At 30.3% G+C, this 17,685-nt stretch overlaps 1 protein-coding gene across 1 annotated transcript; it reads left to right on the top strand.

Moving 5' to 3' along the window:
- Positions 1-201: 201 nt before the first annotated feature.
- Positions 202-14,578, top strand: LOC139513169 (transmembrane protein 92-like). The gene is made up of 6 exons (XM_071301450.1): positions 202-381; positions 5,282-5,313; positions 5,806-5,910; positions 6,829-7,054; positions 7,526-7,607; positions 10,665-14,578. The coding sequence occupies exons 1-6, from the start codon at positions 319-321 to the stop codon at positions 10,865-10,867; spliced, it is 711 nt and encodes a 236-aa protein (XP_071157551.1). The 5' UTR covers positions 202-318; the 3' UTR covers positions 10,868-14,578.
- Positions 14,579-17,685: the final 3,107 nt, after the last annotated feature.

The following is a 17,685-nucleotide window of genomic DNA, read 5'->3' as shown; positions in this document are numbered from 1 at the left end:
TTAAAACCCCTCTCCCCCTTTTTTTTTTTTTTTAAAGAAAAACCCCTTTAGAGAAAAGAAGGTCAATGAATCGAGTGTTCTTAAATTCTTTGAAAGCCTTAGACAGATAAAGGTGAACAATTAGTTACATAACACCTAGACGTCACAGCGATTATTGCTTTTAAAGCCCATGGGGCAAAAAATAACAAAGGGAAATAATTTAATCAGAAATTCGACTAGACCGGAAGTGGAAAATCCATTTTGTTTGTGTTATTGAATAACATTTATGTCTTACTTTAGAAGGTTTAACATGTCCAAACGATAAACAAAAGTAACAATATGTTTCCTTTAAGGAACTCAATTGTATCTGTTGTGATTTTCATAACAAATAATGTTGTTCAGGTAAATATATACTACAACAGTACAATTATGAAAAGGTTTCTCTCGACTCTTTTATTGAGAGTCGTAACTGTCAAACTGTTTATTTACAAGTTACAGTATACTGTTTTGTAAACAAGTCAGGACATCTCATTCAAATAGAACATGTACAGTTGTTATAGTAAACCATTTTGGCTATTACCGTAGTGAAAAATGTCTTAATTTAAAATTTTCTTATTATTTGCTGCAGAAGACCGTACTAATTACATTTTACATGATTTGTAGTACTACATGTATGTTAGTCCAATACACCTTATTGCTATTTGGAAATCAGTCCTGCTTGACCAGAAAATCTGTCCCGCTTGAACTTTACTTGAGGTCTTGCAACAATCACTTTTCCATTTTGGCGTCAGATATTTTCTATTTATATGATGTCAACATTTTACAGGAACTTTTGTGATTTCCAGTAATGGGGGACAAATAGTGATAATGATTATGATTTCAGTTTTCAAGCCCTTAGGGATATCTGGCTAGGGATCACCAATCACTTGTACAGGTAGATCAACACACCTGACAGGACAACTCTTTATCAAGATAGACAACTGGTTGCATTATTTAATTATGTGTTCAGCAAATGCAAATGATTAAATTAGATTAGAAAAATGCTATAATTTTATAAACAAGATGGGATTTCAAATTTTCCTGTTTACCACGATTCTATATGAAATGTCTGGGAAGAACACATGCACTGTCATTTTGTCATAAGGACAAGAATCTAAGATTGCATGCAATTTGGAAATTAGTATGGCGTTCATTATCACTGGACTAGTATATATTTTTTTAGGGGCCAGCTGAAGGACGCCTCCGGGTGCGGGAATTTCTCGCTACATTGAAGACCTGTTGGTGACCCTCTGCTGTTGTTTTTTATTTGGTCGGATTGTTGTCTCTTTGACACATTCCCCATTTCCATTCTCAATTTTATGTACATGTTGAATCCGGGTCTGTTCGCACCCATTCATGTTCACAGTTCACGCCCTTTCACTTTCGCACCCTACACGTTTGCGCCCAGTTTTTAGTGGTATTGTGCTATAGAATTATTTTTTTTGTTATTCATTTTGTAATCAAGTTTTGTTAAATGTATTGCTACATGTATCTACAAATATATTTATTTGATGTGTTAAACATGTTAAATACTGCTCTACATAAATATTTTTTGTTCATTGTTTCTAAATAAAGTGAGATTCTGACAACGTATTTTATGTGTTGATAAAATCTTAATCATGTTTTGTTAGTCATGTTAGTGTATTGCTATAAAGATTTTTTTACAACAAATCAAAGGAGGCCAAGCTGTAAAAAACAATTATCTTTCGTGTTTTTGATTTAAAATCTTCAAATAAATCTCATACCAAGCTGAATATTCTGCTTTATTTACCTTAAACAATACAGTTTATCGGTATAATATGCATAAATATACAGTTTACAAGTTGTATAGCATTAACATACACATAAATAACAAACGTCAGAAATATCCGTTTGTATATATGCAGTATTTACATCAAAGCAAGTTAAATCAACAATCAACAATATTACCAAATTTATCTGTTATAAATTATACCATGTATACCAATTAACAGTAATCATACATAATTAACATTTTATAATTAATCATCAAATTAATAAAAAAAATCTATATTACAATTCTTGAAATTTTATACAAGAAAAAAGAATTATTTGGTATACAATCAATAATAATTCAACTAAAATTCAAATAAAAATTGGGCACGAACGGACTTCGGGAGCGAACATGTGAGGTGCCAACGTGTAGGGTGCAAAAGTGTATTGGGCACGAACGGACCTGATACCGTACATGTCATATACATAATTAATGCAACTCAAAATACCTTTTTCATTTGTTGTATATATGTTGTGTACAAGATGTAAGTTTGTACAAATTATAATTTGTACAGGGTTTTTGTACAAGTTATTAGTTTTTTATACGACCGCAAATTTTGAAAAAATTTTCGTCGTATATTGCTATCACGTTGGCGTCGTCGTCGTCGTCGTCGTCCGGCGTCCGAATACTTTTAGTTTTCGCACTCTAACTTTAGTAAAAGTGAATAGAAATCTATGAAATTTTAACACAAGGTTTATGACCATATAAGGAAGGTTGGTATTGATTTTGGGAGTTTTGGTCCCAATATTTTAGGAATTAGGGGCCAAAAAGGGCCCAAATAAGCATTTTCTTGGTTTTCGCACCATAACTTTAGTTTAAGTTAATAGAAATCTATGAAATTTTGACACAAGGTTTATGACCACAAAAGAAAGATTGGGATTGATTTTGGGAGTTTTGGTTTCAACAGTTTAGGAATAAGGGGCCAATAAAGGGCCCAAATAAGCATTTTTCTTGGTTTTCGCACAATAACTTTAGTTTAAGTAAATAGAAATCGATGAAATTTAAACACAATGTTTATGACCACAAAAGGAAGGTTGGTATTGATTTTGGGAGTTTAGGACCCAACAGTTTAGGAATTAGGGGCCAAAAAGGGACCCAAATAAGCTTTTGGTCCCGTTTTCAAATTGGTCTACATTAAGGTCCAAAGGGTCCAAAATTAAACTTAGTTTGATTTTGACAAAAAATGAATCGGTTCGGTTCTTTGATATGTTGAATCTAAAAATGTACTTAGATTCTTGATTATTGGCCCAGTTTTCAAGTTGGTCCAAATCGGGGTCCAAAATTAAACTTTGTTTGATTTCATCCAAAATTGAATCCTTGGGGTTCTTTGATATGCCAAATCTAACTGTGTATGTAGATTCTTCATTTTTGGTCCTGTTTTCAAATTGGTTTACATTAAAGTCCAAAGGGTCCAAAATTAAACTAAGTTTGATTTTAACAAAAATTGAATTCTTGGGCCTCTTTGATATGCTGAATTTAAACATGTACTTAGATTTTTGATTATGGGCCCAGTTTTCAAGTTGGTCCAAATCAGGATCTAAAATTATTATATTAAGTATTGTGCAATAGCAAGTCTTTTCAATTGCACAGTATTGTGCAATGGCAAGAAATATCTAATTGCACAATATTGTGAAATAGCAAATTTTTTTTTAATTAGAGTTATCTTTCTTTGTCCAGAATAGTAAGCAAGAAATATCTAATTGCACAATATTGTGCAATAGCAAGAATTTTTTTTTAAAGTCATAAGAAACGAGTGACCGGTGAAAAATAATGTTCTTCCAATTCTTAAACCAATGCATACAAACATCATAAACTTAGTCTTCTGTGCTCGAATTTATCATTTTTTCGTGTAAATTTCGTATAATCGTCAATTTTTTTTTCAATCGGTCAGTGTTGTTGTGAAAATATGGCAGGTAATTAAAGTTCGTGTTTTGAAGCCGAAGTTTAACGATTGTCACCTGTTTGTCAACAATTGACGAAAAATAAACAAAAAAGCATGGAAATTGAGCACGTGTTTAACATGTAAATTAAGATAATAGTTTATTTTAAGGACATCCATGCGTATTGTGGTCACCGGATTTTTACGAGATGGGTCACACTGAGGTCACCTTGCATACGGAAAATATATCGGGGGAATTGCTTGCTGGAAGGAAGCAATTCAAATAAAGTAAACTTCTTCTAAATATGAATAAATTAAAGAATTTTCTTCAGAAAAAAGTATATGTACATAAGTTTTACAATGAAAACTATCCATTGAGTTATAAAAAACATATGCATTATTTTTTTTTGATTTGAGGTTTCTTATGACTTTAATTGGAGTTATCTTTCTTTGTCCAGAATCAACTTAAATCTTTGTTATATACAATATACAATGTATTTACACTTTTTACTACCAACTGATAAATTTAAATAATCTTTACCATTCAGTGATAACAAACAGTTTTTTTACATCTTAATATTTTATGATGTATTTAAATGAGTAGTTATTGTTGCAAACTCCATTAGAATATTTTAATTGAGATTAGTTTTGGAATAAGGGAAAGGGGGATGTGATTAAAAAATTGGGTTGGAATAAGGGAAAGGGGGATGTGATTAAAAAATTGGGTTCAATTTTTCTCATTTGAAATTTCATAAATAAAAAGAAAATTTCTTCAAACATTTTTTTGAGAGGATTAATATTCAACAGCATAGTTAATTGCTCTAAGAGAAAACAAAAAATTTAAGTTCATTAGAACACATTCATTCTGTGTCAGAAACCTATGCTGTGTCAACTATTTAATCACAATCCAAATTTAGAGCTGAATCCAGCTTGAATGTTGTGTCCATACTTGCCCCAACCGTTCAGGGTTCAACCTCTGCGGTCGTATAAAGCTACGCCCTGCGGAGCATCTGGTTGACACCTACCTTCTTGCAACAGGTGATACAGGTTCATCTAATAAAATGTACTAGTGTAATGATCTGTAATGTTTTAAATAAAAAAAAAAAATACTTCAACCTAACATTTAGTGCTATTCTCCTTGTCTTCAAACTGGAAATGAGGATACCTGAATGGTTTTAATTCTAATTTTATTTTTTTCCTTATACAATAATCATATCCATACAAAATCTTTGTGTGGTCTTATAATGTTATTGTATCAATGCTCAGTATTAGACTGTATCATGAAGTTGTGAAAATATGACAGAAATATGCGAAGCAAAAGACTGTGTGCTCGCATCATCCATTTTTGTTCAGCAGGTCATTAAATACTGATAACTTGTACAAAAATTCTGTACAAATTATAATTTGTACAACATTACAACTTGTACACAACATATATATACACTAGACTTTTGGTTCTTTTATTTTCACATTGTGACATGGATGGAGAGTTGTCTCATTGGCACTCATACCACATCTTCTTATTTATACAAATAGAATATAGTCCTCTCAGTTATGTATTGCAATATATAATTGCATTGTATATATTACAGGTTGTTGCAGAAACTTGTTCCAATGGGATAATGTAAGTACATGTACAATATATATAATTTTACAGTAGCACATTTCATACTTCTGTTAGCAGAATTTTGAATTTGATCTACGCTCCTTTGATATTGTAGAAACTTATGTTTGACCTATAAACCATCTAAGCAAAAAAAAAAAAAATAGCTTTCTAATATTCTTTAGTCAAGTGAAGCGAATTTATATTGCAAGGGCTTAGGCATTGTCTAGGGTGTTTGAGCACTGTACATAATTTATGGTGTTATATATCAGTTTGTATATTTTTTTTAAATATTGGACATCACAATGATATTTTTTTAATCCATATGAAGTAAATGCATACTTCAAATACTATTAATGCTTGTACAACAAATGTGATTTCTTTCTGCTTTAAGTCAATAATATGATTATAAATTGGATAAGTACTATATCAGGAGAAGTTGAGTATGCATGAGTCAACAAACCAACATAAAAACACCTGGAAACTGGAAAATCATGAAGTTTTTCATTTCAGATGTAACAGTCCTTACACCTGTTGTCATGGTAATTGCTGTCATGACAACGATGATGATTATATCTATGGTTATAGAATGTCCTTTTGGAATCTTTGGTATTTCTGGTAAGTTTGACTATTTAATAGAATTTCTTCAGATTAAACTTAAGAGTAACAGGATATAAAGTCCTAACTAAAGGATAACAAGATACATATTCTAAACTACATGTAAAAGATAAAAGTGTACACAGTCCTAAATAAAGGATAACAGGGTACATATTCTCTACTTGATAGGTAGAGATAGAGTCTTTATTTAAGGATAACAAGGCACAATGTCTTAATGTATGGAATCAAAATTTGTGTAATATTACAGACATTAGAAAAATGGCACAATTCTACTACATGTATTTACTGCCATGATTATGATTATTAGAGTATCAAAAATTTAAACTTTGTACTTAAATCAATGAAACAAAGGAGTGCATATACTTCAAAGAAAATTGAAAGTAAAAATCAAAAAAATGTATGTATGCTTTAACACCAAAAAGGCGGATATTATCAGCAGATTTTTAGATACTTGTATATTACACATACTTTGTTAATCAAACCTTTCAATAAGTGTTGCAAATAATCTCATAGGATGACCAACTTTATTTGCTGAAAAAAACTGATCATCAATTTCGACAGATTTTAAGGGTCATTATAAAGTAAGTGTGAAATTACTTCTTCAGACTATTGAAATCATTACAGTTATTGATACTGCAATATATGTTTGAATTTTTTCATGGTCTGCAACTATATTGGTACAAAAATGTGCTTACCGGTATCTTGCAACAGATTAACTTCAGTATCTGTCTTTATAGACAGAATAGAAACTCTTTATTTATTTGTAATACAAATTATTTATAGTTCTGTTACAAGTTATTCATATTGTTAAAGACTAAAATGAACTATAAAACAACACTGTCCAAATATTATTTTTTATATATTTAGCATGCAATGACACTACATGTATTGTAAAATTAAATGAAATGTATTTTGAAGGTTTATAATTCTGTTTGTTTTGATGTCATGTTTCGGAGGTTGTGGATATTACAAACAGCGTCAGAGGATTATTCGTAGGAGGACTGGTTCCCCAACTCGTAGTAACAGAAGATCCAGAACAATCATACTCACTAACACAGGGGAGACAAACCCTACATCTTATGCATATTCAGGGCCTGGTGCTGAGCCTTATAGCAATGTTTACCAACCACCTCCTTATTCTGAGGTATTTTAGTCAGTTTCGATAAACTAGATGTTTCAGAGTCTGAAGATAAAATTATTCTTATATCAGATACAGCAATGTCAAATTTGTCTCATTGGAAAAATTACAATTTTGTGGTTGATTATTTTCAGTCAATTTTAATATTCCAGAATGTACTTAGATTCTTAATCAGGAAATAATACAAACAATTGAGAATATGAACTTCTATGTGTACATTTTCAATATCAATATGAGTTAATCACCTATTTGGACAACATAATGATATATTTTGGTATCAGTTTTAATTTTCTCTATTTGCTTGAAATAATATTGTTATACATGGACACACTTTTGAAATACATTTGTATATCTGTCACTTTTAGTCAGCTTACATAAAATATTAGAAATATAATAAATTAAAACAGTAGATTTTATAAACAAAGGATAGATTGTTAATTTATAGATCTAATTAATTTATGCTTAATTATTTTTAAGGTAATGTTGCACCCAGGACTTTATCCTACCAATAAAGAAAATCTTCCTCCTTATCCTGGAGATTCAAGTCAGAGTAGAACAGGTTAGTCATACTGATACAATCATAACAAGATACAATCATAACAAGATACAATCATAACAAGATACAATCATAACAAGATACATGTATAACAAGATATTATAACAAGATACACATATAACAAGATACAAGTATAACAAGATACAAGTATAACAAGATACATGTATAACAAGATACATGTATAACAAGATACACCTATAACAAGATACATGTATAACAAGATACACCTATAACAAGATACAAGTATAACAAGATACAAGTATAACAAGATACATATATAACAAGATACACCTATAACAAGATACATGTATAACAAGATACACATATAACACAATACAATCATAAAAAGATACACATATAGCACCATACAAGCATAACAAGATACACATATAACAAGATACAAGTATAACAAGATACAAGTATAACAAGATACAAGTATAACAAGATACATGTATAACACGATACAAGCGTAACATGATACAAGCGTAACAAGATACATATATAACAAGATACAATCAAGACAAGATACAAGTATAAACAAGATACATGTATAACAAGATACACATATTGTCGCTGTTATGCAAAAACCTTGTATCTCAATTTTTTGAGGAAATCTTTTTATTGATTATTTAGGATTAAATATGTATGTTCCACTGTATGCGAAAATATCTGATCTTCTTACCAATCATTAATCTGAATTCTGACATAGGACGAAAAAGTGTAGTCGGATTGGTGAGACATTATATTGTGCTAAAATATCGTATCTTAAAAGAAAAACACTTTGCACGGCAGCTGACATTATAACAGGTACAGTTTTATCAATTTTAGGTTCTCAAAGCTAACATATTGTAATGCCGTCAACCCCCCCTTTTTGAATATGCTGTGTTATTAAGTACAAATAATAATACGGAGATGTCTGTGAGATGATATGCTTTGCATATGAGTGTATTCGATACGCTGATTACACTAAAATTGATTTAATTCTATTGTGTTTCAAGTGATGTTATGAGTGGAATTCACTCGCGATGACCAAGTTTGTTCCCGGAGTGCCGGTACCTTTAGTTCTGTTGTTTATTTGAGATATTAACCGTTTTCATGTGTTCCTAAGTTATCCTGTTGGTGTAATAACCTTCATGATGAATACATATGTTAGTTCTTAATGATTTTAAGCTGGAAAACATCTTTATTTACATAAAATGTCCAGTGTTTACATTTTGAATTGCCATTTCGGGAATTTCCCTAATTAGAGAGATGGTTGCTGATTGGTCCGACTTATGTAAGAGAGTCTGTGATTGGCTGACATTCTTATAAAAATAAAATGATCAACTACGGAAAGCAGTAATTGTTGTGGTTTGGAATTGAATGTTATGAAACACCAAACTTGAAATCTCGGAGAATTTAGGAGGAAATTAGGAGACGAATTAGGGAGACATTAGGAGGAAATTAAGGAGACAATTAGGGAGACATTAGGAGGAAATTAGGAGACTTTAGGAGGAAATTAAGGAGACAATTAGGGAGACATTAGGAGGAAATTAAGGAGACGAATTTGGGAGAAGCTGGGAGTAAATCTCGGTGACTCAGTTTGGGTGGTAATAGTTGGTGACAATATATGTAGAGGGTAAATTATACCTATAGTTTTAATTATCAAAGAGATATATGTCTTGGTGACAATAATAACCTTTAGTATTTATATACAGATGGTTATTTTAAATAGATGTTGTTGAATTAAGCCGGCTACATAATTTTATAGGTGTTCTTTTATTGAGACCCTTTGTAAGCCTGAATGAGCTATATGCTAATGGTAGTTTTTTTAACTAGTCGACTGAATCTACAGAGTGGTTATACTCTGGATTGTTATATATATGTGTGTATATATATTTAATTAGTTAGACCAACCATACCAGGAACCCAACTTCCAAACCAGAAACAGCTAGAGCCTTCACAGCCATTTTAAGATTGTTAAATAAATTATCACAACTTTTATATGCTTTGTCTTTTATTTATAAATAATAATTATATAACATTTTTCTAGGTTAACGAAGCTGTAAAGTGTGTTGGTTCGACGGTATTCCAATTAGACGTCGGGCCATACATCTTATAGTAATATAAACCATACCAGTTAAAGAAATCCCTTTTATTTGTAACCTGTTATCTCTGGTGTCCGACTCTAACACCAGCGAGGCAGCGTTATAATATTACCTTAAAAATAATGAAAAGTTTTGAAAATACTATATAGGTGCAGAAATTTTTGCTCATCTTGGTAATTGATTGGTTAGAAGATCAGATCTTTTTGCATACAGTGGAATATACATATTTAATTCTAAATAATCGATAAAAAGATTTCAATTTTTACTGCCTGGTGTAAAATTGTCAAAACCTTAGATACGAGGTTTTTGCATAACAGCGACAATATTACACCATACAAGCATAACAAGATACACCTATAACAAGATAAATGTATAACACAATACAAGTGTAACAAGATACAAGTATAACACGATACAAGGGTAACACGATACAAGTGTAACAAGATACAAGCATAACAAGATACAAGCATAATAAGATACAAGCAGAACAAGATACCTGTAAAAAAGGATACCATTGTTACAAGATGCTAGTATTACAAGATATAATGCCGGATAAATTACAACTGGTAAACTTAGATAATTTATAAACAAAAGACTAATCCCCAAAAAAAGATAAACATAAATATCAAAAAGGCATATGTTTGCCACATTAAGAGCTTATTGTTTTCTAGATTCCTTATAGGAAAGAATAATTTAGAATTTAGAAGTGGCATGAGCTACATTAAATGTGGATATATATATATATATGTTTAAGTTGTGTAAACATTAAATGTGGATATTTTTATATGTGTTTAAGTTGTGTAAACATTAAATGTGGATATATATATATGTGTTTAAGTTGTGTAAACATTAAATGTGGATATATATATATGTGTTTAAGTTGTGTAAACAGCACTATTTTAAATATGTCTGTAAATGCTAACTATATATTAAAACAGAACAAAGCAATTAAGTTTGTTATTATATATTGTAGCAGCAGCTACAGTGCCTATTAATACAGATACAGTCCCAATTCAGCCACCACCATACACTGAGATAGCCAATCAAAATACAGACCTGAACCAACCAACCTATCAGAACACTACACTTCAAGCAGCTCATCAAAATTCTGCACCTTTACAGCAACAGACAACCAATCAGCAAACACCTCAGGAGACCAATCACATTGTAGCTTAATGAACTCAGAAACAGTATTGTACTGCAATGTTGTTAATGGAATACACTGGTCTCATTTATCAATTGTGTTTTCACAAAGAAATCCACTTTTTATTCATTTCCAGATGTTCCATTCAAATATTTTTTCCCAAATTTTATGTTTTTTTTATGATATGAACCTGAAGTAAATTGCTATAAATTCATACTTATGACATTAGGAGCCAGCTGATGCCTACCTCTGGGGCAGAATTTTCTGGATGCGTTGATGATCAATTGGTAGCTTTGAGCTGTTCTGTGTTCATTTGTCTTGTTTTTGTTTCTTTGAAACATTTTCAATTCTATTTGGAGAAATATAATGAAATTTCTCTAGATAACTTATAGAATATTAAATTATTCTAATTTAAGGTATATAGACTTAAAATATTAAAATTTGAATCAACTGGTAAAATAATTAAAAAAAAGTGTTAAGTTCAAAAGAACAAAAATGAAAATTAATTTAACTTCTTTGATTTATAATTGAAGGTGTTAGTCTTTTTGATATAAAAAGGTAAAATAAATTGTTGACATTAAGTTTTTGTATTTATTTCCTATGTTGAATACTTGAATGGATCAACTATTTGTAATCTTAACTAGTGTATTATGAATAAGACAATCATTTACTGTTTGTATGTTAAATAATATATTGCTGTCTGCTTCTCAACCAACCCTATTTTAGCAGCCAACTTGAAAACAAGTTATTACCTTTGTAAAACTATTAAAATCATATTAGTGCATGTGAGTAGATTGTGAATCTTATTAGGGTTAATTTATTGGGTCGATAAAATATACTCAAATAAAATGGAAAGTTGACATCAAATTTTGTATCACATGCACCAAATTGACACACCAAATTAAAGAACTGTAGTGATAACTTTTTTTATGTGCTAGCAGGCATGAACACTGCATATGTATATTTTTTAATCCTACTATAAATATGTTATATATTTTGTCATAAATGTGTGTAAAATGTTTTAAATAATCAGATTCTTAAGAAACAATAGAATCCTTATTCTATTTATTTGTCAAAGCAGTGATCCCATCATTTAAAATGGACGAATTCCTGAAAACTTTTTTTTTTTGTTGCATTTAAAAAATACGCAACCACCATTTGCTTGCTGTGTTTTTTTTATAAGTAAACAATTACCTCCCTTGAGTTGGGAAAATATTCTACCCATAAAAAGCAGGACTTTATTCTGTACAAAGGTGAACAAAAAATGCATACATGTAGAGAAAAACTCACTCTTGCTACAGGTGAAAATGAATATTCCACTAAAGAAATCCTGCCTCCCCAAAATCAAATGGGTCTTTCCCATATATAAGAATAGTTAATGTGTTTGGAATTGTTTCTTTCAATTGAAGTGATGTATAAAAAATATAGATAATATATTGTACCTAAATAGTATAGGTGTATCAATGTGTATGTGAATCCATTTGATAATGTCTATGCATTTAAAACATACTTCGAAGGTTGTGAGATATTGTATTATATAAATTACATCAATTCTCCTGTAAAAATTATTTTATTTTAAAGAAATATCCAAAATTGCCAAATGTTGAATTGGACTTTTACATTTATAGAAATTGTAAAATTACTTTACACTTGTCTTTTAAATGTGTTTTCAGGATCAAATAGAATGTAATTTCCACACAGTTTGAATGCATTACAAACTTTGATATGGCTGTGACTTGTATTAAAAGAATGTTTTGAATTTAACAGTTTACAATTTGCTTCCTATACTATTGTTATGGTATGATTGAAAATGATAAGGATGCTGTTATTTGCTAACAGTGTTTATTCTTGTTTTTTTATGACACCAATTTTAAGACAGTGTAAAACTAGTTTTATAGTATTCACCAAATAGAAATGTGATAAACCAACAAAACCTTTTAATCAGCATTAATAAACTGCAGTTGTACTACTAATCATTTCCTTTCATTGGATGGTCAGAATAGCTAAAAAGAATTTAACAAAAAAATATTTAACCAAGAGCATGAATCATTACTTTTACAATTGTTGTGTTCCAGTCAAATAATTTCAAATAAGAATTTGTTTTTTGTTAGGAGAGAAATCCATGTACTATAATGCGTTGTTGGATTAAAGGTTGAAATCCAGTCTTTTTTTTTATAATATATTGAATGTTATGTCTTTTTGTTTTAGCTATGTTTGTTAATTTTTATTTCTTATATATATGCTAGTCTTTCTTTAAATGATGTTTTATCTTTTTAATCAATCAATGCATTTTGTGATTAACTTCAGCTGATAACTGAGTTTGATCAGATTTTTTACTAGACAATTTAATATAAGAGTTATAAAACAAATATATGTGCATTTGCTTTATTTAAGTTACAGCAGTATTATAAGATTTCATTTCATTGTATACGCATAATATCCTTTTATTAAAATGTATAACCAAGTAATCAGACATTTGATGGATTTTCCAATGATTAGTCAAATTGCATTTAAATAATAATATCAGATGTATCTGCATTTCAATTAATTTTCGTAATAATTTATTCAAAGCTAGAGCCTGGTTTAAATGATATTTTCTGCTCCTTTATTTGCAAACTTTCCACACTCTTTAAGCGAACTTTACAGGAATGATTTTGGAATTTTTGAAAGGTGTCTTTAAATGATCATCATTTTGTTCAGATTGGACGTGAGACATTGAGTGCCAGAGATCAAATTCAACAAATTTTCTTTATCATTGAAAACTGACCATTTGAGGGCTGTATAGCTAGTCAAGGTCGTTTAACACATCCGTCATCATCTGTGAAAAATTACATTTTCTTTTTACCTCTGAAACTCAATAATCTATTTTAATTAATTTAGGAATAATACATCAGACCTTATCATCAATTGAGTCCTTTGCAAGATGAGCAATGTTGTCTCAAAGAGCCACTAGTAGAAAGCTCTTTAATGCAGAGACATCTCCTAAGATTTATTATGATATGTTAGACCTGGGTAGGAATAAGAGAATTATACAGTTTGAGGACCTTTTGCAATTATAAAAAATAAGGAAAAAGCTACGTTGAGATTAAATGCAATTTAAAAATTATGTAAAAAAAATTGGCAAACAGTTTACAGGTATTACCTATACCCAAAACAAACTTAAGGATCTTAAAAGCTTGCTAATATTAAAAGGATGAAAATATGATATAAAAAATAGGATCTTCAGAAATGAATTTTTGTTGTATTTAATTATGTAAAGTGATCTTTCTTGCCATTTATATTAAGAACAGAATATGTGTTAATTATGTTATTTGAGTGTAACTGTAGGAAAAATCATTTTATGGTGCTTTTTAGATATTTGAATATTAGTTCTGTACCTTCTTTTCACTCCACTCTACTTTTTTGAAAGATAGATTTTAGGATTAAATATATATGTAATTGTAATAAAAAAAGAAACCTTGGAACTGGGTGTAATTCGTTTGCTCTTTCATACAAATGTCTGCATGAAATTCTGTTATTTTTTAGCCTTTAAGCTATATCATTTTTAAATATTTTTTATTGAAGGTTTATCATTGTTAATCATGTTCATTGGTTTTAAATTTATAATTTATTTACTGAACCAAAACAAAAAGGATTGTTATTTTAAAAGTAAAAAAGAATTTATTATTTTATATATATATTTGCCTTATGTTAATGTATACTGTTGTGAATGTACTCAAAGAATAAAGAATAATTGAGAAGTGCATGGTGTTAGAATTGTAGCTCTTAACACGACATAGATAATGACATTCAAGTGACATCCTTACTCAAATTTGAAAGGTTAGTTAGGTGTTAATGTCTTTAAGTGAAGATACTAATATTCAATTCATGTTCTCTGTTAATACAGGAGAGTCTTGACTAATACTACAAGGAAGAATTCATAATAGAAATCAGTATTTCCTTTGTAATGGATTTATAAAATGAGTTGATATGAGACAAGTCCCTCACTAGAACTATGTAAAATTGACATGATATGGACTTTTCATTGCTAATCCATCTTAGTCCTGATAACACTCATTGATATAAGATTTCAAAAGGGAAACTTAGATTAATTTTCATTGTAATGTTGCTAGACAAGAAGTGAAATAAAATTGAGAAAGGAAATGGGGAATATGTCAAAGCGACAACAACCCGACCATAGAGCAGACAACAGCCGAAGGCCACCAATGGGTCTTCAATGTAGCGAGAAACTCCTGCACCCGTAGGTGTCCTTCAGCTGGCCCCTTAAAAAATATGTATACTGGTACAGTCATAATGGACGTCATACTAAACTCAGAATTATACACAAGAAACTAAAATTAAAAATCATACAAGACTAACAAAGGCCAGAGGCTCCTAACTTGGGACAGACGCAAAATTGTGGCGGGGTAAAACATGTTTATGAGATCTCAACCCTCCCCCTATCCCTCTAGCCAATGTAGAAAAGTAAATGCATAACAATATGCACATTAAAATTCAGTTCAAGAGAAGTCCGAGTCCGATGTCAGAAGATGTAACAAAAGAAAATAAATAAAATGACAATAATACATAAATACCAACAGTCTACTAGCAGTTAACTGACATGCCAGCTCCAGAGCTCAATTAAACTGATTGAAAGATTATGTCTTCATTATATGAATATCAGGCACAATCCCTCACGTTAGGGGTTAAGTATCATACTATCATAAAATATATGAGAAGAACATAACCGGTGTCATGCCAACAACTGTTTTTTAAATAAATGTGTTTAGTTCTGATGCAAAGACCCTATAAGTGAATCAATATTAAAGCCAAAATATGCAATCTTTAATGACCTGACAACAGTATCGTAACTATATCCTTCTTAATAAGTCTGTTTAAAGGTTTTGTAAGCTTTTGAGCATCTTTGTGCTTTGTAAAGAATATTTCCATAAAAGATTGGATGTGAAATACCTGAGCGTATAAGATGTCTGCATCTTGAGTTATATTTAAGAATTATTTGCTTATACCGATGATAAAATTTAGTAAATGTTTTGACTAGTTTGTGATATCGAAAACCCTGGTGTAATAATTTTTCAGTAATACATAAATTTCTCTGGCTAAAATTTAATATCTTGTTACATACACCAGCGAATCGTATAAGTTGAGATATATAAACACCATAAGATGGTGACAAGGGAACTTCACCATCTAAAAATGGATAATTAACGATAGGAAATGAAAAATCAATTCTTTTATGATTATTTTTTGTATTAAGCTTCCAGTTAATGATAAAGATATCAAGATTGAGGAAAGGGCAGGGGTCATTGTTAGTATTAGCTTTATTTAAAGTAAGTTCAACAGGATAAATTTCTTTAGTATACATACTGAAGTTGTTTATTATTGAGAGCCAATATATCATCCAAATATCTAAAAGTATTGTTAAATTTTTGTATCAAATGTTGTTTCGATGGGTCTTTGCTAATTTTAGTCATAAATTGTAACTCAGAACAATACAAAAACAGTTCCGCAATAAGTGGTGCACAGTTAGTCCCCATTGGAATTCCAATAACTTGACGATATACGGAATCCTCAAAGCGAACAAAGATGTTATCAAATAAAAATTATTAATGATGTGACGTATCAATTTATGTGCTTTTCACATCTTTTGGAGTCCTAAAATGCAACAAAACCATTCCTGTTGATTATTATTTTATAATTTTCAATTTTGCTAAATGAAAATCTGGTTTAATAAAATTAACGGTACCAATTTTCTTGCACCAGATGCGCATTTCGACAATACATGTCTCTTCAGTGATGCTCGATGATTTAAAATATGATGTGTATCAGAAAGGCATGGAAATTTTCTTATGAATTCAATTCCGCATACAATTTGCTATTCATAGTTTGAAACTTGAACTCAAATTCTTCTTACAATTTTCTATTCATAGCCTGAAACTTCTGTTGATAAATATTCAAGATGTGCACCTTAGTTAGTGTTAACTGTTTGTTAATATAAAGCTGTAGTCTCATTTGAGGGTTCCAGTTTGTTAATTGATTTTTTGTGTTGAAATTATCTCACTTTTGTATATTTTTGCACATATTGTGTATATTTTTCGTTTGACACAAGTGGCGTGAATCAGATGTGGATACTTAAAAATTCCAAAGATCTTTTAGAGTACATACAATCTAACTCTCTTTCATCTTGTAACAGTATTAAAACATTTGACTTTTCTACTATTACACAAGTATTCCACATTTCAAACTAAAAGACAAATTGAAAGAGTTGGTATTACTTTGCTTCATAAAAAAGAATGGCCAACGTAGATACAAGTATCTTGTCTTAGGGAGGGATAAATCATACTTTGTAAAGAATCACTTTGATTTAAACAAAAAATTCTCTGAAACCGATATTATCAAGATGCTTGATTTCTTGATTGACAACATATTTGTAACGTTTGGAGGACGTATTTTTCAACAGACTGTCGGCATCCCAATGGGAACAAACTGTGCCCCTCTACTTGCCGACTTGTTTCTTTATTATTATGAGGCTGACTTCATGCAGGAACTTCTTAGGAAGAAAGATAAGAAGTTAGCAATATCCTTTAACTCTACTTTTCGCTATATAGATGACGTTCTTTCACTAAACAATTCAAAATTTGGTGACTATGTGGAACGCATCTATCCCATCGAATTGGAGATAAAGGATACTACAGATACAGTTAAATCGGCTTCATATCTTGACTTACATCTAGAAATTGACAATGAGGGTCGGTTGAAAACAAAACTTTACGACAAAAGAGATGATTTCAGCTTTCCAATTGTGAACTTTCCATTTCTAAGTAGCAACATTCCAGCAGCACCTCCATACGGG

This window comes from Mytilus edulis, chromosome 2, assembly GCF_963676685.1.
Source record: "Mytilus edulis chromosome 2, xbMytEdul2.2, whole genome shotgun sequence".
Classification (NCBI taxonomy): domain Eukaryota; kingdom Metazoa; phylum Mollusca; class Bivalvia; order Mytilida; family Mytilidae; genus Mytilus; species Mytilus edulis.
The sequence above is the reverse complement of the archived record's forward strand: the minus strand, read 5'-3'. Positions and strand labels throughout refer to the sequence as shown.

Bases quoted from the DNA above. Each gene is read 5' to 3' on its own strand.
- LOC139513169 (XM_071301450.1), top strand. From the start codon at position 319: ATGTTTCCTTTAAGGAACTCAATTGTATCTGTTGTGATTTTCATAACA. The intron at 7,055-7,525 runs GTATTTTAGTCA...ATTATTTTTAAG, and splicing joins AACCACCTCCTTATTCTGAG to GTAATGTTGCACCCAGGACT. The intron at 7,608-10,664 runs GTTAGTCATACT...TATATATTGTAG, and splicing joins TTCAAGTCAGAGTAGAACAG to CAGCAGCTACAGTGCCTATT.